Consider the following 24,634-nt stretch of genomic DNA (forward strand, 5'->3'; position numbering starts at 1 on the left):
GTTGATAAAAGTAATGTTGTATTTTCTAAGGGAATATTGCGTAATATTTAAAATTCATTCATGGTGGTAATGAATATTTAGGCGTACTTTTTTTTTAGATATGGTAGCTTTCTTAAAGCAAAAAAGTACAATGCCGATAAAGCTACTCGTGCTATGTACGACGTATTGCGGAAAGGAAGACTACATAACTTGTCACCGGAATGTCAACTAGTTCTATTTGATAAGATTGTCCAACCTATCTTACATTACAGATGTGAAGTGTGGGGAACAGGGAATCATTCTGTTATAAAGTCCATATTGAAATATTGCAAATATTTGATGAAGATGAAATAATCTACACCAGATTTCATGGTTTACGGTGAGCTGGGAAGATACCGACTTGAAATGTATATGAAAGTTAATGTCATCAAATACTAGGCATAAGTGGTTGCTGGCAAAGCGGGAAAATTACCTTTCATTTTATTCAGCATGTCACATAAGAAATATGAAATATCACTTGGCTTAGATATGTGAAATCGATTTTAGATGAATATGGTAAATCCTTAGTGTGGAACGACCAAAACTTTCCAAGTATATCAAGGTTATGTAGTTCAATTATGCTAACACTAATAGACAATTTTAAACAGAATGGTTTTCAAAGGAATACAACTCACCAAAATTATAAAATTTAAGGAAAATTTAGAGTTTCAAAACTATTTTTAAATTTTGGATGATAAGAACTATATTGCTTTTTGCAGATTTAAAACCCTTAATCATAAGTTGCCTATAGAACACTTCCCGAGAAACTAAGTCTACATCAGTCCGAAGAATATCACTATACTCATATGCACATAACTAAGCAAGTATAGAAAAGTATATCTGAAATCTAGATTTTATGATCAACCGAATACTATAAAACTTAGTGAGCTGATGAACAGCCAACATCTACCAGAACTTACGAATTTATGCAAATTTATACGTTGTAGCTACACAAAATTAGAATCAACACGTCATTCTATGTTTTAATGTTATAATTCCAACTGAAAACATTTATGCGAACTTTTGTACGTTACATTCATTTTAATGCTTATTTATTTTTGTCCATGTATGCTTCTGTGCACCTAATGTGTTTTTTTTAATAAGGAGAGATGTGGTGCTTTTGCATCCATTGTCTTTTGTAGGACCTTTTTCATCCCTTGACAGTGTGATTGACTTCTTTAATAAAATAATTTGTTTCCTTAAACAGTTGGAGCAGATACATTAACACAACATTCAGTCTTGGTTGTGGTAAAATATTTAACAGAGCCGACAGGTTTCTTACATAAAGTCAATGTAACAAAGAAACCAAATCAAAATCTTTAAAATTGGAATTGACTTATTTTGGTTCAAAAATAAATACACGGCTAGATTAAGCAAACCAAAGAATCCACGAAAAGTTTAATTATGGGACAACCGGACCGATTGTAAATAATTTAATAACCGAGTATGAAATCAAAATTTAATGCTGGATATAAGGCATATTAAAGATATAAACATTTGTTGAAACAAAATAGTTTTAAAAACAGACCCAAAATCCATGGTTACATTTAGGGTATCGAAGTACTCCAAAAATCATTCAATTAAACCTCACGAAAGACCTCCAGTTAAACCCCATGAACACCCAGTTCGGTCTTACGTCCAACTATCAATCCAAACCCTCCTTTTGTGATACATCCATTTCGGGTCTTACGTCCAACTATCAATCCAAACCCTCCTTTTGTGATACATCCATTTCGGGTCTTACGTCCAACTATCAATCCAAACCCTCCTTTTGTGATACCATATAAACATATAGAGATCAGTACACTTGAACTAAATTTATTGTCAGGAACGTAATACAAAGGTCGATGAAATGACATCACAAAATGACCAAAATAACTTCATGCATTAGTCTTTAATTAAAAAAATATGCAGTGAAGACTGCCGGATGTTTTATAATAACTTCTTGTAAATTACAGGCCCATTTTAAACTCATCAAAGCCGAAATATTTAAAAAAAAAAAAAAAAAAAATACATGATCCTGAACTGAGTTATTTGGTAAGATAAAGATTATTGGTAGGGCGGTTAATATTTTACCCTTTTCAAGACATTACAATGACCCCGACCTAAGGTATATGGTCACATTTTGACAAATATGAGCTTTATTTCAACAAAGTATTCAATCTTACGGACAAACCTATACACTTGGAAGGATAAAAACATGACTGGGCCTAGATTATTAAAATTAAAATTATCTGCTTGTATGCACTTAAGTTACAGTTGTCCAGACTCCAAATATCTACTAATGACATCATGATACCATTTTATGAAAACATATTTTTTGCAGCAATATAAAAATCTTGCAAGCATGTAGCAATAATCATCTTGCTTCATGTCCATCTAACAAGGCACTTGGACGGACAACTGGACAGATGAATGTATATACCCTTCAAACTTAAAATACACAGTTTGATTCAACACATCTAAACACCAAAAGTTCTAGACTTTAATAAATTCACCCCATTGAAATTACGGTAGTAAAAAAAAAGGAAATTGACCAGCATGTAAAGTCCAAAATGAATGGAGCAAACATCCAAACTAATTTCAACCTTCCTTTCGTTGCTTGGAATCTTCTTAATGAAAAATGAACCACATGGTGTTGCACAAATACCAATTGTCATACCATTTTATGACCACAGTTTTGCAACTGAACAAGAAGTTAATATGAAACTTCTTGAGGTGACAGCTGTCGAATATCAAAATCGCTTCACAGAAAGCTGTTTCTTCCAAGTTGCTCATTTACTTTTGTAACTTTGTAAGAATTATTTCATTATTTTATGTTCTTTGTTGTGTATGTATGTTTTCCATGTCTGGTCTTTGTCCCTGGATTACATTATTTTGATTTCCACTAGAACCTAGTTTCCTCGATTACTCTTAAGTTTCTTTTCTTAAGACAAGGGGTTCAGCTGTATAAGCTTCATGTACTTTATCTCTGAACTGACATTTTGATGATTAAGAAGGTAAAATGTTACCAAACAAGTCTTCTTCGTTTGGTTTTCGATGCTCTTATGGAATTCACAAATGCAAAATTTCAACTAATAATGAGACTTTCACTGTTGCAAAAAATAAGGATGGCAAAAAAAAATCAATAAAACACTCAACTCAATATTAAAAGAAAATGTTCATTTAGCTAAGACAGATTACATAAGCTACATAGAAGCATTAATAATTTAAGTTTTATCTTGTATAAATTTCTTTATGCCAAAATTGTCAAATAAATACACTCTGTAGATTAAATGGTTTTTCAATTAAAATGAACACATCCCCATCAGCCAGAAGTAGGAATAACAATGATGATAATCCATAAAACTCTGTAAAACTAATTCTCTGAACTTTAAAACAATAACAACTTTTGTTAAATAAGTTGAGGCCTTGAGGTGTGAGAACCAGAACATTAATTTAATGTATCCCCAAACTATTCACTAACATTAACAGTGATAGTTTTTCCTTTTGGATCATCATATCTGTCCATAGTCTTGAGTGAAGCAATCATTCCTAGGCCAAACAATATGATTATTGTGAAGATCAGTACACTAACGACAGCCATCCATATCCCTGGGGTGAAGAAAGTGACACAATCCCATCCATCGGAGAACTGGCCATCTCGGATGTTAAAAGGTTGAATCTTTAAATAAAACAAATCAAATTGCTGTTAGCACTGGAGGTTTTTTTTTATCTTTGTGAAAATAGCAGCATACATAGTGATGTAAAATAAAACTGTAATCATTAATTTGCATTTCCCATATACAGTAATTCTGTAATTTTGAATTTTTTTTCTTAATGTTTAAAATGAATGATAATTTTTAATACCAATTTTAGAGATATGATCTGTAGATCAATAGTTTAACAGATTCCCACACATTTACAAAATTTGTTTCCATACACTTTTTTTCACAAATTTTTAAACCTGCCAAAAATTAATTTGCATTTACATTACAAAAAATATTCAACAAATAATGTATTCCTACAATGTAGTTATACTCCAACAAAACAAGTTTCAGCATAAGAAAATAAGTTCCAAGATGTACATATGGTTTTCCAAAACAGATCCTTTTTATCAATTAGTATTTTACTTGGTACAAATTACTGCTGTTCACTTCCTGTTTATTAATCAAAATATATTACAGAAAGGATGAAGAATTCAACTAATAAGAGTGTTAAATGGAACATGCTTAACACAACTGAATGATTCCTGACATTCTGCATAAGCTAAATTTCTTAAATGAAAAGTTTTTAATTCACATATTCCAAACCCAAAATAAAGTCCCTCAAATTTTCAATTGATTTGAAGACTGGATCATAATGTGATTTGCAGCAATGATAGACTATTATTGCCTGACACATATAAACTGATTCTGAAATTGATTGATGTACAAGACATTACATATAGACTATATTTTGTGTGGGGAAGCTCTTCTGATGAACAAGTCACATATGGTATTTTTTTCCTGAAGGGTTAAAGTTAAACCCCATGAAAGAAAGTTTCACTGAAGACCAAAAATTCTTCAAGGATACATTTCAATTAAAAAAAAAAGAACTTGTGCATGTTAAAGATCATACTTCGACAACACCTGTTAAAATTAAAATGAAATAAAAAACAAAAACAAAAACAAAACAACAAAATTATAATGAATTTTTATATCAATGCATTAATTTTCAATAGAAATGTCATTGTTAAGAAACACAATATTTTAGCATGTGCCAAACTCCATGGCTGAGCGTTTATCTTTAATTTTCATTCTTTTTAAATTATTGATGGAAAGGGAAAACTCATGATGAAACTAACAACAAACATATTGAATTTTTATTTTGTATTGTTAACTTTTCCTTCTGACATCCCTTCAGAATATGTGTATGAAATCTTCATATCACAACTAATTCGTTTAACTCAGCAGATTTTTGATACCATATTCGACTTCTTATCATAAGGTTTCTGGAAATGGGTAATGTCACTATGTAGATTAAAAATGTCACTACAAAAGTTTTATGGTTGTCATCATGAACTCAAAATTTTGTACCACTGCAATCATTTTCTTACCTGATGGAAGGTAAAAAGTTATTTTGGAGGGTGTGACCAATGTTAACTGAGTCAGTTGGCAGGTATGTTAAACTAATGTGCATTTATAAAAAAATAAAAGAACAGTGTTCCAATGTCCCCCGCGAAAAAAAAAAAAGTGAGGAAAAATTTAAATTCAGTGTAATTTTCTGAGTCCAAGGGCCATAACTTCCAAAAAAAAATATCAATCAACCCTAACCAAAGTCAAACTTATTCTGTAACTTCTCATAGTGACACTACATACAAAATATAAAATCAATTGGTGAAAGCATTACAAAAAAAAAATGTGTGGAAAACTGTAAATTCACTGAAATTTTGTAAGTCCAAGGGCCGTAACTTCCAAAAAAATCATTCAACTGTAACCAAAGTCGAACTTAATCTTTAACTCTTCATAATAAGGCCACATACCAAAAACAAACTTATTTGGTAAAAGCACAACAAAAACTTTCGTCACGGGGGACAAAAATACTCATAGGCATTCCATAGAATGCTTACCTGCAAGCCATCAAAAGCCAAAGTAACATTGGCTTTTGTAGCATTGGACTGGTGAGTTTTAATCTTCAGTGAAGAGCAGTGGTATGAGAAATCCTTCGGGGCCATTAACTCCTTCAAAACCAGTGTTTCATTCACTTGTTCTTTCTGGGTATTGTTCGTATAACTGACAGATACAGAGTTTTGGGTGATATTAAAATATTCAGATATGTTGTCAATTTCGATAGTCCAACTGAAAAAGAAACATGATACACAATATTGTACTCAAAATTACTCTCAAAGAAGGTTCCTTTGGCTGATTTTTCTACTATTTTAATCACAATCTGCACACAATTCATTCTTTACAAATGTATAATTTGTATATACATTTATTATATTGATAGCAGTTTTTATCGAATTTTCCCAGTCTAATAAATTTCAATAACAAAACTAGATGTACAACACAAATGCCCTTGCCTGTAATACAATTTTTCTCAGTTCAAAGGGCATAACTCCTTCAAAAATTGCCCAACCAGAACAGAACTCAACCTCGATAGGTATCTCATCAATATAGTCCTGCATACCAAACATTGATTTGATACTTCAAGGCATTTAGAAAAAAAGTCTGGAAAACAAACATAAACAGAATTTTTTCGAAGTTCAAGGGGCATTATCATATCAAAAACAGTACACAACTTCAATCTGCAACTCATCAATATACATTTGCTTACAAGTAGTTCAGAAAAATACTCTGGAAAACTGTTCATGGCAGAATGATGGACGTTAAAATCATATGCAATGATCATCTTGTGGCAGAACATAAAAAAAATTTGTTCAGTAATGTTTATAAGTTTAAATAATTAAACATAATGGAAATGAAAATGTACTTTTTATTAAGGCCACAGTTGTTTAATTTGTTGGTTTACAGATTTTTGACTGGGAGGTCGGTCAGTTGGAAAAAAATAAAAAGTAAAATGGGATACAATACATATCTTCTATCTATATTTTAAATAAAAAATATTTTTTTCATTTTCAAGGGGTTTTGACATAGAAAAATGTGTCAATTTAAGTGATTTTTCAGCAAAGTAGGGGTACACTTTTTCATTTTACCACAAAACCCTAACTGTTACCCCAACTTTCTTGGTATCATTGTAAAGCTGAGACATTGGGCTACATGATGATACATACATATGTCAGTTTACTTTGTTCTGTAGAAAGTCGAAGTTTGTAGAATCAAAAAGCTTTAAAAATAAATTTTTGCCTCAACGAAGTATAAAAAGTAGCCAAAAAATACAAAAATGCTTGTTTATTTTCTGGCGACAAAAAGATTTGTGAATAGGAGATATAAGGATACCTGAAAATCATATTTTGGTTGATAAGTTGGGGGGGATGTGTGCACAAGGGGTTATCTCAGCCCACGTACAAGAATATTGGGCTGAACTCAATATCCTGAACAGAAACATATGGTTGAAGTACCCAAGTTAATATAGATTAACTTTCTCAATATGAACAGGTTCTTTATCATAGTATATTAAAAACACTTACTCCAGGATAATTGTAAAATTGTCTGGAGCAGAACCATTCAATTTCAACCTGAAAAAAATATGAAAGTGCATAAATACTGAAAACAAACAAACAAAAAATAAATATAACATGTTGATTGTTAATCCTATTGGCTATTTTGCTTCAACTTATAACACTTGATCCAGTAAAGGCTTTATTAATAAGGCATCAACAACCAGAACAAAAAAATAATGTCTATAATTTTCATATCACTTTTTGTCTCCTGAACATGTTTTGAGGCCCTCAGGGTGTTTCTTGTTAAGCTCTGTTCAAGCCTTATCTATGCACCATATACAGTTTATGTAAACCATTCTCTGAATTTCAGACATAAATGAAATAATTTATTTACCTACCAATCAGCTTAAATCATGTAGCACAACACAAGATATTATGTTACTTACGTTCAAATCCATAGATATGGAGATTTTTTACAAACTGAGGTGTAGCTGAAGGGTATACAGGGTAAAAAAGGTATAAAAAATCACCATATGTATAAATGTGAAACTATGTAACAAATTTATCCCCTATGTCAATAATGTCAATTTTTCACTCAAAGTGCTGAAATAAGGTGACATAAAAGTAATGTTTTCTGTGGCATTATTTTGATATTATCACACATTTGAGAAAATTAAGTGGTTTTTCTAAAGTATTTAAAGAGTCAAATTTAGCGACTGGGATTTAGGCACAATACTTTGCTGTTTTTAAAGCCATCAAAACTACATGATGTGGAAAAATTTAATTTGTATAAACCAGGGATAAATGTGCATACAGTTACATGGAAAAAGCCAAAATAAAATATTCTACTGTAAAACATATTCAGTAAAGGTCATCTATAGAGAGATTAAAGTTTTCAGTCACTGATTTTATAACATTTTATAACTAATCATAACAGGTTTATTTTATATTTTTTATCTTTTATTGTTGATAATATTTAAATTATTGACCTTAAAAATATGTAATATAATCCCAAAAGTTGTCTTAGAAATAATTCTAAACTTTAAGTGCTGATTGTGCATAGCAAACATGATGCCAAAAAATATATGCTGGTAGAATTTGCATTCAGATTGTTTCAGTTTTGAAAAATTAAGAGAATCTAGGGCATATAGGGTTTGTAAAGCATGCTTCTAGCCAATCAAAATCCTAGAAATTCACTAGTACAGGGTTAACTTTTATTTTTGCTGTAGCTGGCCTCATTTATTTGTGTATTCTTCAGTTCTTTCATGTTTTAGTGTTTTTTATCATATTTTATATGACTAAATTTATTCTTCAAGACTTGTTGATTCAAGGAGTACATGTGTCTCAAGTATAACAGCATCAGAAGCTAAGTTAAGAATGGCTAAAGCGAAGCGTTTGAAAGCGGGGCATCAACTGAAGATGGCAGAAGAAAAATAGAAATTAGAAAGAGCTAAAAAGGAACTTCAACTTAAAAGAGTTGTTTCTAGAAATACAAAGAAAACTGGAAGAGGCAAAATTAGAAGAGCTAGTATGGTAAGTCAGCTTCCTACAGATAAATGTGACAATTTGATTGACAGCACAAATCTAACTTCTCAGAGCCCAGATGTAGTATTTCAGAGAAGCACAGCAAAAGATTCAGTGTTCAACATTAGCAGTATAGATTCAGCATTTCAGCGCCTGGTGTCTACACTGCAAGGGGGATTTAATTTACCTAAACCTGAGTTACTGGCATTTGATGGCAAACCAATAAACTATAGTAAGTTCATAACGAATTTTGAAACACATGTAGAAAGCAGAATAAGTGACAATAGTATGAGGTTAATTTACTTGATACAGTATTGTAGAAGTGAGGCAAAGTCTTCTATTGAAGACTGCATTTTGTTAGATCCTGCAGAAGTGTATAAGCATGCTAGATCAATTCTACATTTACGCAATGGTAGATCACATTTAATAGCCACTTACAAATGGTTCACAAATCAAGACACATGATATAGAGTCACTTGAAATGCAGAAATGATAGATGACTGTGGTAAACTTATAACAAAATAATAATAATTTATTAAAAAAAGAGCAAAAAAAAAGATGAATAAAAACTACTGAGGGAGAAAACACCAGTTTATATTTAAGAAAGTTTAAACAACTAAGATAATTTATAAAACATCTTGAACAATTACCTGTGTACTCAAGCTGAAAGGGTGGCAAGATTAGAAAATTGCTTTATTAGGACTCCTTTACTTTCATAACTATTTACAGTATACCTGAATTACATGCATTTTTGCTATCTGCAGTTATTATTCTACACTGTATGATTCATTAGCATTTCTTGTCTTGTAAATGCTAAAGCTGTTTATGCTGATGCAGTGAAGTTTCTCCTTCTTTATAAGTTTCTTTTGAATTATTTTTCTGAAGTTTCCTTCAGGTAACATAAAAAGGATTCCTGATCCATTATTCACCTTGTCGTTTCGTTGTGTTACATGCACACAGCATGTCTGAACATAGGCAACATGCACTGCAGTGTGACTGTGAAAAATGGCAGCATAACAAATTTACAGATATTCAATGATAAATCACCCACCTGGAGCAGAGGGTACTAAAACTTCAGATGATATTAAAAATAGTATGCCCCTCTGTTGCATTAGATCAGGAATTAAAGACAGCAAAAAAATAAATTGTATCAATAAACTGCAACACACTTTTTTTCATAAAAAAACTTTAAGCAAAGATCATATTAAGAAAATTGTGTAAATTAATTCAAATTATTGATTACTGGATTCTCTCTAATGTACTTTTTAAAAAAAATCCACAATGCTCAGAATAATTTATGTATGAAAGCAGGGAGTGTATATTAAATATAAAGTCCCTGAGAAAAGGTATAGTTTATTTCCCAGTTATTTCATATCTAAATTTTCAAAATTTCCCTTGTAAGTTTAAAGAATGTAAAAACATTATTATTATTTTTTTTAATGAATGTTTTTATTTGTAGTTCCTAGCATAGAACTATAATTAAATTTAATTACAGCTCAATGTCTCTAGAATGTAATGATAATTAATCATTAATCATGTAGATAATTTGATTATGGAGCCTTTTAATTATCATGCCAGGAGCAATTACCAGTTTATTTAATTACTATAAAATCATATAATTATCTACCAAAATCGTAATATAAAATTTTGATGGCAAGCTTCCTTGGACTCCGAGGACTTTCAATCATTTTGCCTAAAGCAGCTTGCATGAAACAATTATATTACTTTCAACAAATACCTTTTTAGATTGCACATGATTATAACTGTGAGCATTGTCCTTCATGTAACTGTGTGGATGTGGAAGACCATGAGTATTTCCTTCTAATCTTTGCATCTCTCAAGCGAATAAAACCATTTTTTAAAATAAATCTTTCGAAAAGTTTTAAAATTATATGGAGCTGTAGCCCAATGCAAAAGTTGTATTTTTAGTTGATGACATTGGTTATACTTTCAGTGAGGAAATGATGTCTTTTTATTGAATTTCAAGGGGGTGAATTTTTGTATTAATTATGATCTGATACAACATTCAAATACAAAAAGAACTAAGTCTTATCCATTTCAGCATTATATACTTGTCCATTGCTACATCTTTCTGTAGGTATTTTTGTGATGCAAATCATTCTTAGGCAGAGATTTGCAGTTTGTATGTCATCAGCACTTAAGTTATGTTATCCGCGTATTTTCATCACTTTGAATGTCTACATTTAAGGCAAAATGCAATTTTTTTTTAATAAAACTATTTTACGACAAAAGAAGCATATATTGTTAATGATTAATATATTAAGTGATGAATCAAATGCAACTTTCTTTTTAACAAATTAAATTATTTAATTGATTGCATATTGAAAACCATAGCCAAAATGACTATGGCCAAAATGTTCTATGGCCAAGATGACTAGAAAGCCATCTATGTATAGTTTTGTTCTCTCAAGAGAACAATCAGATTTCAAAGGTAAGCATGAAGTCAACAGTATTTTCATTAAGTTTTTGAATAGCTGGAAATTAAATATGAATAGGAGACCCAAATTATGGCGAGGGATCTGAGGCCACCGAAGGCCCTCACCTGGTCCACGGCAGTGCCCTTGTAGGGGGTCCAGGGGGACCTCTCATTAACTATGGTGCCTCTAATCCAGCTTGTATTTTTCTTAAAATGATAGATATTGTAATAGCCATCATGTATATTCACCATAAACAGAAACATTAAGTGTTTATAGTATTTCTTGTGCTTTGTGCTTAATGTTGCATGGACCTATATTCATTCTTAACTGTCATGTCTATTCTTCATATTATTAACTTGTTACTATGGTACTGCTCGAAGTGCAATTCCAGAAAACAAAATCACTCTTCCAAGATTAAATGAATAAGAAATGTATTTTGTTATCTAATGTATTACTGGAAAAATTAATATTGAATTTTTTAATAAATTTCTAAGAAGAAAATAATTTTTAGTGCTTACAGCAACATATTCTGGAATTACACTTTGTGTCTAATCTACACATTCAAAATCTGATCTTGCATGTTTGTTGCATATGCACCATTTGATCCTTAGTCACTCACTGCTAGTTGGCTTTGTGACATGTAAGCAAGGTGAACGGTTTTACACATATCTGTAGGGATCATTAACCAGACTGTAAGTGAAAGATAACCTGGGGTGCCAACTTATGTAGTAAGATTTTGACAGGATGGATACTTTATTGTCAAATAATAAAAAGATAAAACTAAAGTATATTGCAAAAAAAAAAAGACAAATGGTGAGAATTTCCTTATGAATCTAAGCATAAGTCGACGTTGTGATCACTGTTTTTTTAACTTAGATCCTATTCACAAAGTTATTTTAATTTCATAAAATTTTTTTTTTAATGAAAATGAAAAGTTTGTGGGTTTTATTCTTTACCCTACCCCTATTTTTTTATATATTACGTTTTTACTAACATCAACCAAAACATTTCTTTTTATCGGAATTTTCACAGCTGGAAAAAACTCAGCGATAGGCAGCTGATCTTACTGGCTGCCAGCTACTAATGAGAACACTCGTCATGGAAAAAGTATCCACATTTACTCTGAATGATACACATGCAGATAAGAATTTGAGATCAGAAAAAAAGTGTCTTTGTTATGAAGGTACATATAGATTTATAGAATACTGTAACAAATTTTAGTCAATGTCTTTAACAAAAAGAACCAAACTTGTTAGTAAGTTGAAATTATGCTACAATTGTTTACGTGAAAAGCATTTTGCTAAAGATTGTAGAAAGCCTAAAAGATGTACTGTTTCAGATTACTGTAATGATTATAAACACCATTTTTTACTTCATAAATGGGTAAAGTTCGCTATCACTGTTCCACTAGCGAGTCAAAAGTTAAGAACTGTACCTGTTGTAGTTAAGGGCTTAAACAGAAATACATGTACTAAATATGCACTGATAGACGATCGTGCAGACAAGACTTATGTAAGTGTGATATGCATGAAAAGTCTTGAATATTTTACGATTTGTTTATGAAATTATCTATCTTATGTGTGAAGAATTATGTGTTTGTTTTGTATATTGCATTCATATTTAATTTTAATGTATTTCAGAGAATCGCAATTACCATAAGTACTGCAAACTACTGAGTTGTATGTGAAGATGAATAAAACATAGAATTTGTGCATACTGGTTGTTCTATTGGAATCCTCAAAACTTATACTTACTGGACAGTATTATTGTCACAAGTTGTCAAATGGTTTTGCATTGTGACATTAGATGTATTGTACTGGTTCCCATTTTTCTCAATTGTAACATCTAAAGCTCTCATGTAGAAGTAGACAGATCCAGAAGAACAAGAGATGTTGACAAAAGAATAGTTAGACACTGTATATTCTACAGCTTGTAGACGTCGACTCACTCCTGTCTGTGTCCAAGAATTCTGAAAGAACCAATGGAGTCAAAGTAGACCCAACATAAGTCACACATAGATTTTCTTAAATTTGGCCGTTTAGGTTCCATAATTATATTCAATCAAATCTTACAAATAAAAATAAAATGCAGAGGTCAATCCTTGAACAAGTAGGCAAGTATAGAGCAGAGGTCAATCCTTGAACAATTAGGCAAGTATAGAGCAGAGGTCAATCCTTGAACAATTAGGCAAGTATAGAGCAGAGGTCAATCCTTGAACAAGTAGGCAAGTATAGACATATAACTCAAACTTGATACAGCTTTGATTTTGTATTGTGATTAGACATTTGACCCTTTTTGGCCCGGAATTTCTGAATGGTTCCAGTCACAACCTCAAAAATCTCTCCAAATGTTCCCTTGCGATACGGTGCTTTGTGCCAAAATTTCAAAGACATTCATTCCCTTTTACCCTAGTTACATGTATCAGCACCTGAGGGTGGGTGTTACAGATGGACAGACAAAATAACATTTCTATATATTTTCCGACATTTTTTCAGGAAGTAATGAAATTTCACATACTGAATGTATTTTATACATTGTATTACCTCCAAGAAAGTACAAATTATGTATAACTAATCAAGCCTGTTAACAGACTCTCAATGATATTCTAAAGTTTGATTACCTTGGCTGATGTCTTCCCAGTATACAAAGCAGTGTATTCTACTCCACGTTTAGACAGCTGCTTTGTTACTTCAGCTATCTTCTGATCTGGAAAATAAATTTTCAACAAGCATTTTTACAAAGACATTTTCATTAAACTTTTTCAAGAACCTAGTTTTTTTTATTATTTATTGCCAATGTAATTTTTAAAAATTTTTTTTATAATTTTCTAACAGAAAATAATATACACAGAAGGGCAACCATAATTTCTTGAAATGTCAGTAGAGACAATTCTTAGGACAAGCTAATATAATTTTCAGACAAGTAAATGTCGTGAACTTCTTGCATGATATAACAAGTTCAACAGACAGTTAATGTCATTCCCTGTGTATGTTCATGTATTTTGATTGACTTGTATTCTACAATTTACTTCTCTATCATACTTGTGCTTTACAAATATTTAGTATAATGAGAGGAGGGTAATTTGTTCTATCAAAAGTTGTTTGATGGTGACTTAAAGAATATCTCTGACATCAACACAATCACAGAGAATCTTAGTACACAAACAATGACATTCTACATAAGTACACAAAACATGGCATCCTCTGTTTAAATAATGAATCTACTTGAAACATCATTTACCACTGAACTGAAGTCAAAAAGGGCCTGCCCTTGGTGAAGTGCTTAAATAAGAGGCTCACCGGGAGCCTGAATCGCTCACATGCTCAAATTTTTGCCTTTCAAGGGCAAAAACTTTAACGAAGAGGTCTGACAATTTTGACTCAAGAAGACTTTGATAGGACTTATCATAAGGATCAATTCATCAATTGAAAGTTCCATTCTATCTACTATAGTTTTCAAGATATTGGCTGAAAACTGCTCAAAACATCATTTTTGCCTTTTAAGGGCAATAACTCAAACAAGAAGTTGTCTGACAACTTTGATCCCTAGAGACTTTTGTAGGACTTATCAAAAGGATCATTTCAGCAACTGACAATTTCATTCTATCTATCATTAGTTTTCGAGATGTTGACTGAAAACTGTAACAAAGAAATGTAATTTTCCATCTTTTCAAGGGCAACTCTTACAAGGAGTGGTATGACAAATTTTATCACTACAGACATTTGTAGGCTTTATAATATAGATCATTTCAGCAATTGAAAGAATTGGCTAAACCTAACGGTTTTAAAAATTCATGCGAAAAACTACTGTCTGACCCCTTAAAATCTGTTAACAAAAAAAAAAAAAAAAAAAAAAAATACCTGCGAGTTTTTCTGAATATTTATTGAAATAGGACTACTTTGTTTAGTCTGAGAATTTGTGAAACTAATGAACTGAAATGTACAAAGACCAGTGATTGCAAAACAGAGTCCTAATAACAATGAACACATTCCTGAGAACAAAGAATAATCATTCTGCTAAAGTCACAAAAGTTAAAATAAAACTTTTAACTGTAAAAATCAGTTCCTTGTAAAGAACAATTCCATAAATATACATGCCATTATCTTGAAAGGCTTTCCTTTCATTACTGGATCCCTGCACTGGAGACAAAGATACTATAATAAGATTTGCCTGTCCATTAAGATCAAGCTTGTTGAGATCAGCTGATTCCATGATTTGGTGAACTTTGCCCTGGAAGTCATTCATGATCTTTTCCAGGCCATCCCATGGAGATAATACAGAGGGAATCTGTACAGAGAACTGGTCATCCATGAAAGACTTTAAATAAAAATTTATATGTATTCTTATGAAGCATAATAATGGTCCACAACAGTTCAAATTTAGGTTCATCCTGTCATAAAATACAACCAAAATTGCATCTGAAGAATGATGGATTGTTTATTGAGAACTGCATGTATTTTCTGCTGGTACAAAAAAGAAACTCTCTAAAAAGCTGATTTCACATGATTGTGATCAGCAAGCAACTGAGTTTCAATGCAATAACTATTATAATGTTACTACTTCTTGTAGTATTAAACTGGTATTATAACAAATCTAACAATAAAATAACGTCTTAATAGATAACTCTGAAATATAAAAATGAAGTATGATCTTCTTATACTTCACCAACCATTACTTCTACCACTTAAATCATCATACTTTAATATTCTTGAAGGCACCTCCATCACTGTAAGGATTATATACATCAGCATGTTGGTTTAAGTCTTGGAGGTTCAGCTGTGAATAAGAGAATATAAATATATATGTATTATATCGTTTTTACAAGAAAAATACAAGGTCAGAAGTAAAAACATCTATGTTTGCGATGAGTGCAAAAAAAGATTGGGTTGGTACATTTAATTTCTCCCAAATCATTCCAAATGGTAATTTTATTTTTCAAAAGATTATACACTCCTGATGGGATCGTTAATGGTTGTTTTATCAACTGGGTTCTGTATACTTATGGCCAGAAAAAGCATCAATATCCGGTTTGTACCTTCAGTTTCAGGAGCTTAAAAATAGCATCATGGCAGCTTCATTTGCGTATACTTCGTAAATGCGACTGAGAACAAAACCAGACTCAGAAAATATTCGCTAGTTTCGATGATTAAATACAAATAAAACCATAGCTTTTCCAAGATAGAGTTGGCCATAACAGTCTGCAGTATGGTGCCCAGATGTTTACAAAAATGATGTAATAAGTATTACCCATAATTCATGAGTATTTAAAATTGCTAAACTATAATGAAACAAAAAGAATCAGTTAAAAAAGAATTGAAACAAAACAATTTGGAACAAAATGAATCAAAACGAAATAAAAACAAAACAAAACAATACAAATCACAACAGAATGAAATAAAACTAAATGAAATAAAAGAAATCTATAAAGACGTTTCGCAGTTTATAGGGACCATCAAGTTCACCTATGCAGGACAACTTGACCCAAAGATATTTCGGACCATGACAACCCATAATTCCTTACAAATGCCAAACATTACTACCCAAAGACATTTCTGACCATGACAATTAGGATAATTAAAATCATCTATCATTACAAAATTTACCATATTGAAAGGTTATTAGAATAATATATTAGAGCTGACAAAAATGATCAAAGGTCTTTTTAACTAATGTTTCTTCGGGAGTGTAAAAAAGTTTCACCTTCCTCATATTATAATGATGTGTTTTATAGTAATATTGTTTGTTGTTTATGTTGTAACACATATCATTAAGATCAAAACAACTACTAATTTACAGAAATATTTACTCCTAAAAATTTCAGAAATAAACAAAATAATAGGGAAAAAGGTTGAGAACATTCCTCCAATATTAACTTTTCAGTAGAGAGGGTTCACAAGTTGACTGAGCTATGGCACAAAAATATTATTTTTAAAAATTTTCAACCAACATGAAGTAGCAAGACAAGGAGTTCCATTGTTGAAGATACAGGTATGAGAAAATAGTGAAAATATTCACTGAGTAATCTTAGTGCACACTGCACATGAAATATCAAAACAATCAAATAAGGTGGAAAAACCCGAACAAATAATCAAACTTGGTCTGTACTTTATAGAACTCATAGTTACAAAAAAAAATCCTCAATTGGTTCTGGACATCTGGGGAGAATAAAAATATTTAAAACAGAACAACTAGACAAATGCATATTGGAGTGTGTTAATTATCTCATTGAAAACAGATAAATTAATAGACAAATGCCCATTGTACTATTATATGAAACTGAGTGTGGTAGGGTTTGAAAAAAGTATTTATTCAAAATTTAACAAACTTATCAAAATACAGATCAAAGCCTTTAATCTAACAACTCTAGATAAGATTCTTTACTCACCCTGTCCTGTGCAAAAACAATCAAGTTTTTCTTTGATAGTGGCTTCAAGAAGAAATCATGGAAGTCCTCTGCTTTCAGGGTTTGGCCTGTTTGGCTTTGGGGTAGATCACTTAGTCCCCTATAATATAATCAATTGCATGTACATTATGTATAATAAGCAACAGGGATAAGGACTGTACCATTAAAACATATAACTTGTGGTATGAAGGCACTTTTTAAATAAGTAATGATACATGTATAATGTTACTTGTCAAAACTCATCAAAAAAATATGTATAGACTGGACTTAAAATTTCTTCTAAGAGTGAGTCCTGTGGCAAGAAAAGTGCCTTTTTCCAGGCTCCTAGTATATTAAGTGTTTTAATCAAACAGCCCTAACATATTTGCAATTCTGAGATCTCTATTAGTTACATGTAACAAATATAAATGTATTACATGTGTACAAGGCATTGGAATTTTCATTTTCTGGTAGTATTTGTAAGTAAAGCATTTCATTTTTTCATTAGTTGTGGGAAAATTACCTTAAATAATTGATGTATTATTAGTTTCAGTAATTTTACCAATAATGTTACCAATAACTGTGCAAAAGAGTTTAGTGTTGGGAAATCAAAATCATTTTATAGACAGAGTGTCCGTCTTGTCCTATATACATGTACATGTCTGTAGATACTCTCAAACATAAAATACATTGTACATGTAGCTCTTAATTGTTCTCTATGAAGTAACTTATTTCAGAAATGATGTGTACAGTAAAGAAGTGATTGTTTGAACATTTCAAATTGTGAGGCCAGAAAAAATAATAGACTTGTTTCCTGTTACCAGCAAGAAAGAAATAGGGTAGGTAGGGAAATTATTTTATTTTTCAAATGAGCTAATGAGGTAACATTCTGAACTTTAACAGTGCTTGAGCCAAAATGGCCATAAAATGTTTAGGGTAGAGGGGAAAAAAGGTAGGTAGGGTAGCAGGTTATATACATGTATACACTAGAGTACACTGTATCACGGCAGTTAATTGTTTTTTAGACTGAAGTTAAACAGGGCTTTTGAAAGTAAATTTTTATTTGGTCTGAAGTTAATACAACACCTTTTCTAACCTTTCATTGCATTAAACCTAATTTTCCAGGATCTTTAACACATAGTAATTGCCTGTAAGTTAAATTTATGTGCCTAAAAATGTCTCTCTTGTATCAATGAATTAAAAAGAAATTTCAATAAAATAATTTTTTTCCAAAACCTTGCAATGGAAATCTGTAGAGATATAGTCCAGAAACTTTTCAATTGATCATGATTACATTTAAATCCTTATTTCATATTCATTCAGTTTGAGAACTATTTTCCAACCATGACCGTAGAAAATTTAATAAATGGCCAAAAATCACATAAAAATTTTGGGTCGGTCTCTTAACTTTCCCACCCTTGAGAAAACTTGACAAATAAAAGTTGGTTTAAAAGTTTACACTTGCTCAACTTACAAGTACATGTACAACATGATCTTGATCTAATACTGTAATACAGTGGAACTTGTGGCTGCCATACAATGGTAACAAAGTAAAAAATATCATTTCTTGGGCCTTGCCAATTGGCCCATAAAGAAAATGTTCAAATGGATACAATTTTTATTATAAGAATTTTTGTTTAAAAATTGGTGTCATCAGAGTATAAATATTTGAGATGTTATATATAGTGTTTGCACATCTTTAACTTTGTATTTTTATGCTGTTTTCAGACAGTATTAATCCCATTTAGGATTCAGTGTCTGGAGCTGTTTTGGGTACATACCACTAATTCAACCATTGATCTTTAGAATGAATGCAAAAATAGTCCTGTACAAGTTTTAGTGCACTGGTGTTATGTTGCCGTTGAAAAAGTGCACATCAAATCTGCACAAGTGAGTTTGTGTTTGGCAGGGAATTATATTTTCTTTATTTCTACATAAAATGGTCACTGTAACTTACTGAATAAAATATTTTTACTAGTTCTGCATGAAGACCCCTTTTTGTGAAGGCAATGGCTCCTCGTCCACACATTCGTGGATGGGGAGCCTCTAAGTCTTCAGGCTAATCATCCAGACATCTGGTTTTCATCAAAAGCATATGGAATTGTAACGGAAATGTCCAATTGGTTACGGAAATGTTGTTGAACTTATCCACAAATGTATGACTATTAATGTCATCTCCAACCATGTTCATATTTAATAAACTGAAGTTTTCTGTTTGTGTTATATACTAGTTTGACTGCATATTTGATAGTGGGAGCAAGCGCCTGTGCTTGAAAATGGATGGGTTTCATGTTGGTCAGACACAGAACAAGTCACAGAAATTATGATGACTGGCACCAAAGTCAATGCATCGTCTTTACCAGATGTTTAAAAAAAATTAATCAAATCTTGGCCGAAAACATAAATATCCCCCCTATTAAAAAAATGTCTGGAATGTTCTTAAAATTTTAGTTTCTACAAAGAAGAACCAGTGTGAATGGATATGTTTCACAACTGCCATCTGGAATGGCAGCATTATGATTTAAAATGGGTACATTCTGAAATGTGTAACCCATACCCGTACTGGCGTACATCAAGTTTGTTAAATGCATATTTTGTATTAAATCTAAATGAATTTTAATCGTAATTTGTTATATCAATAATGACTCAAATTGTAATGAATCATTCTGTATATATTTGTATAAAAAGAATTTCTCACTATGTCCACATTAATAACTTAAAGGAGACATGACACAAAAAATTATTTTTTTTCAATTTTTGGTTTATTTGATTTATTACACCTAATATGTATGACCAAAAAGCCCCTTGTGGTCATTTTCGTCATTTAATTGAAGATAAATTGATTCAAAATCGATGATGTCCCAAGCCATACAAATTTTTATTAGCCATGAGGTCACGTGACCGTGCTACATCATTGTTTCTCAATTCATAGATTGAGTGGTTGAAATGCTTCTGCACTTTTAACATGATTTCTACAACTGAAAGTGAAAATATTGAATGTTTTGGCTTGCCAGCAAATATATACTTACAGTTGTCTTAATTTCAACCATTTTGAGAAGAAAATGATAAACAATGACAGAAATATTTAACTATTACATGTATGAAGACTAGAATCCACAGTGCTGAAGCTTCCTGGTGTTGTAAATCTTTTTTGCTATAATTAAATATTTTTACTGACCTACATATATGTAAAAAATATTGTTTGTACCAGAAAAGCTCCCTTAAACTCACCTAGGGTCACCTATTATAAATTGTATATTGTGTCAAGTTCTCCATGTGAATAGTTTTATTTCAAAATTCACAAGACAAAAGAAATGCAATTACATTTCAATTATCAAAGTCATACACCTGCGTCGACACCTGTCTCATGAGGCGACGAACCATGCAAAGATAAAAGAACCCGCTCATGCCTTCTCTTGGCCATAATTAAGTCTACTGTGGGCTTGTTAATTGATATAACCCAGCAGCAAAGAAAGGACATTACAGAGTGTTACTATTTTAGTTGTACCCTCCTATTCAAGTCCTAAAAATAGTGTGCAAAGTAGTTGTGTTTTCGCCATGTGGGGATGTATGCCTAAAGAAAATGAAAAGCGAGAAGATCTTTAGTCATCTTACTTTCTGAACACGAGTATCGAACTCATACACAGATCATTAGACCACTCTGCATCATATATAAAAGCTATTTTTGAAGATTTATTAACTTTAACACAAGTATACATTTTCAATGCACCCAAATGGACATTGAGAACCAATGACGTGTGACGTACATGTAGCGTGAATAAACTAAGATAAAATAAAACGGTTTATTCACACATAAGTCGTAGCACAAAATACAAAGATTAATAGAACAACCAAAGCAAAGAAGAAGAAGTAGCTAGGATCATAAGAATCTGCATTGATACTCAATTGTCTTTTGTATTTACAAAACTTTGTTAATTAATAACATTCTGGACCTTAAAGTGAATGTCTATATAAGTTCATCAGTCATGTTGTTAGTAGAAGTAACACTTATTTCATTAACTGATTAGTAACTTAACAAGAAGAGAATAGAGTGAGGATATAGATAATAGTATTAATTGAATGTTTAGAAACAAACACTGGTAACTGTTGTTGATGGTCTGTGTTACATAACATAATCGAGAGATGTCCAAATAACTAATGATGATAACCATTAAGTTACAGAGGTAGCACTTCCATATATGGTAAGTTGGTCTTACTTCCAGTTTTCATTTATGCATATTAATTAGGTCATCGTGATACCACAAATAATTCATTGTAACTTTATTTAGTGCTAACCCAGACCTGGCGAAATCATTTTTCAACCTGTCAGACATTTGGTCTGGCAACCTAACAAAATCTGCTGAACCAAACAATTAGCTGTTGGACCAAAAAATCCAATTGAAATTTGTCTCGATTCAGATGCTATCTTTAGACTGGAAGTTCTGAATGAGGCGTATCTAAGAAAAAAACATACCAGACATCTGGTCCAGAAATCACACAAATTTTACCAGACCCGCGGCTAAAAGTATCAGTCATGTCCGACGAATTTCGCCATGACTGCTAACCTAATTTGAAAACGTTTGTTATACTCGTATCTAAACATACTATAGTTTTCATAAAAATAAACCTTTAAATAGTTATATTTTTGTGTCACGTCTCCTTTAAATGAACCGCTTCCCTCATGATTCTGTGTGTAATTGATTCAAAGTGGATGTGTGGACAATTAGCCTGCAGAGGCTCCCTGAACAAAAATGCTTGGATGAGCTGCCACTGCCTTTTGTGAAATATAGGGGAATTCCCATTCTATATAAAGCTTATTGTCTTCTAGGAGCCGGTATCACACTGCAAGTAAGTCAGGACTATTCAATTTGTACATGTGCAGTTTTTAGGTGTGTAGTCTTCTTCATGTGAAACTTACAGTAGAAGCTCCATAACTCATTGAGCTTAGTGATATTAGCATTGGAGCCTATAGGAAGTGACATTAGTGGTTTGTTGCCCTTTCCGATTTAAAACGCTCCGGACACTGAATCCCAAAACTGGCGAAAGGGAAATTAGACGGTACACTCTTGGCATTAGACTGGTTTCAAAATTCAGTGATTATTTACCTTGAAGGTGACCATATCAAAACAGGAGATTTGAAAGATATGACAGCTGAAAACAGAGCAAAAAAGCAAATTTTTGAGAGCATAATTGACGTTTCCTCCCAGATCGATCAGTCAGGTGATTGTTTTCCTCTAAAAGGGGAAATGACCGATGTGTTCCGATTGGACATGAGAAACTGCGAGTACGGATTTTATTTGGCTAAATTAAGGATGACATTTTCAGCCTCACAGCATGCAAAAGTACTAGTAAGAACCAAGCTATATATAAATCCTCGTAAGAACATATAAGGGTAGTTAAACATTTTTTTCACATGGCAGTACAGTGGCGGATCTCGAAGGGAATGCAAGGGGTTGGTTCCCTCCTTTTTATTGGAAAATTGGTCATTTGCATGTGTAAATTTGACAAAAAATGGTAAATAATGCCCTAGCAACCCTTTTTCAAAAGAATCCCGACTGGCATCCCCTCCATCGTTACGGTGTATCCATCTGCATCATGAAAACTTATTTGTTCAACGTGTCATACATGTAGTTTTCCTTTCCTCTTTCGTCTACCCCGGGGTTGACTTTTTATGAGCAACTCGGTGAAAAGCAGAGGACGCTTATCCGCTTCCGGTGCACCTGGTCCATGTTCCCAATTTATAGTGGAGTCCAAGTTACCTATTTGCTTTTGTTACTTTGTGTGTGTTGTTCTGCTTTCTTTGTGTTCTGTGTCGTGATTGTCTGTTTTCCATGTCTGGCCTTTGTCCCTGTTTTACATTCTTTTGGTTTTCACTAGAATCTTGGTTCCCTTGATTACTCTTTAAAAACATCTGGATCCGCCCCTGCAGTAAAACATATATAATAATTCATGTTGGTGTTGGGGGGAAGAGAAACAGTAGAACGTACGGTATACATTATATTTTACGCTGTAAGCAAGGATTTTTATATAGTAAACTACTATAAAAATCCTTGCTGTGAATTGTATTTATTATGGGGTTCCAAAATTTTAGATTACGGAGGTGCTCTTGACAGTAGGGAAAAGTAAACAAAAAGTTTTGACGAAAACAGAGAGACTTCAAAACTTGAGATTATAGAATTTATGATGTGTGTCATAATAATAGATTTGATAATGAATGTCATTGTCTTTTTGAATGTATACGTTTCAAAGCAGAAAGAAGTATCTTCCTCCCAATTATATGTTGTACATGTAAATCAAAACACAGATAAAATGTAAGACTGCATGACTATTTAATTCTGATTCTGTCGACAGTTTGTATTAACTTGCTAAGTTTTGTAAAATTGTCTGTAATATGTAATACGTATGTTGGTTAATTGTTGATATTAATCATGTAAACGATAGTGAGTGTCTTCTTTGCAATATCGTAAAGTATATTATCTTCATTACATTCAGATTTTATTATGATTTACATGTAAATATGCAAATGTATAACAGTTGACTTGTATACATGCGCGTTTATATGTTACTCTTTAAGCAAGTAATCCGGCCACCTTACCGTCTAGCATAGCAGTATAAAAGCTGGTGACAGGTGCTGTATATATCCGTCCGTGCGAGACCCGAGGACGTAAAAACCCACCTTAGTTACTGTATATATATACAACAGAAAGGAAGAGACTGATAGAATTGATTGGCAATCGGCGGAAATTATAAAGTGAACATTTCTATGGATTGTAATGATTTGAATCAAAATGTATACTGTGATTTAAAGTGTGATTTCAAAAAAAAATATTCATACTAAATGTCTATAATTATTTTATTCAGGCAAAAATCATTCCCATATGGAAATTTAACGTCAATTAAATATATGACAGCAGATTTATGGTGTTTACAAAATAGCCAATGGCTTGGTTTAGATTAATCAATCTTTCTGTCTTGTATGGAAGTAACTCAGATTGGAGACCAATAAAATCGGGTGTTCGGCAAGGCTCCATTCTGGGACCTTTATTGTTTGCACTATTTATCAACGATATAGTATCTGACATTGGTGCGTCGATCAAGCTCTTCGCAGATGTCACTAGTATATACGTCATTGTAGATACTGAAAGTGCTGCGGGAATCTTGAACTGTGATCTAGAAAAGATACACCGT

At 32.0% G+C, this 24,634-nt stretch overlaps 1 protein-coding gene and 1 pseudogene across 1 annotated transcript; one reads left to right on the forward strand and one right to left on the reverse strand.

Moving 5' to 3' along the window:
• Positions 1-3,165: 3,165 nt before the first annotated feature.
• On the reverse strand, positions 3,166-22,712 carry LOC148627544 (V-type proton ATPase subunit S1-like). Its single transcript, XM_088574564.1, has 9 exons — positions 22,552-22,712; positions 17,450-17,567; positions 15,763-15,840; positions 15,162-15,381; positions 13,685-13,770; positions 12,819-13,033; positions 7,130-7,177; positions 5,609-5,837; positions 3,166-3,682 (listed from the first exon to the last, which is right to left on the reverse strand). Exons 1-9 carry the CDS (start codon positions 22,632-22,634, stop codon positions 3,473-3,475), a joined length of 1,287 nt encoding a protein of 428 aa, XP_088430690.1. The 5' UTR covers positions 22,635-22,712; the 3' UTR covers positions 3,166-3,472.
• On the forward strand, positions 7,923-9,091 carry LOC148627545 (uncharacterized; annotated as a pseudogene).
• Positions 22,713-24,634: the final 1,922 nt, after the last annotated feature.

The sequence above is a fragment of the Perna viridis genome, chromosome 1 (assembly GCF_037379345.1).
Source record: "Perna viridis isolate PV_CMFRI_1.1 ecotype Kerala chromosome 1, ASM3737934v1, whole genome shotgun sequence".
Lineage (NCBI taxonomy): Eukaryota > Metazoa > Mollusca > Bivalvia > Mytilida > Mytilidae > Perna > Perna viridis.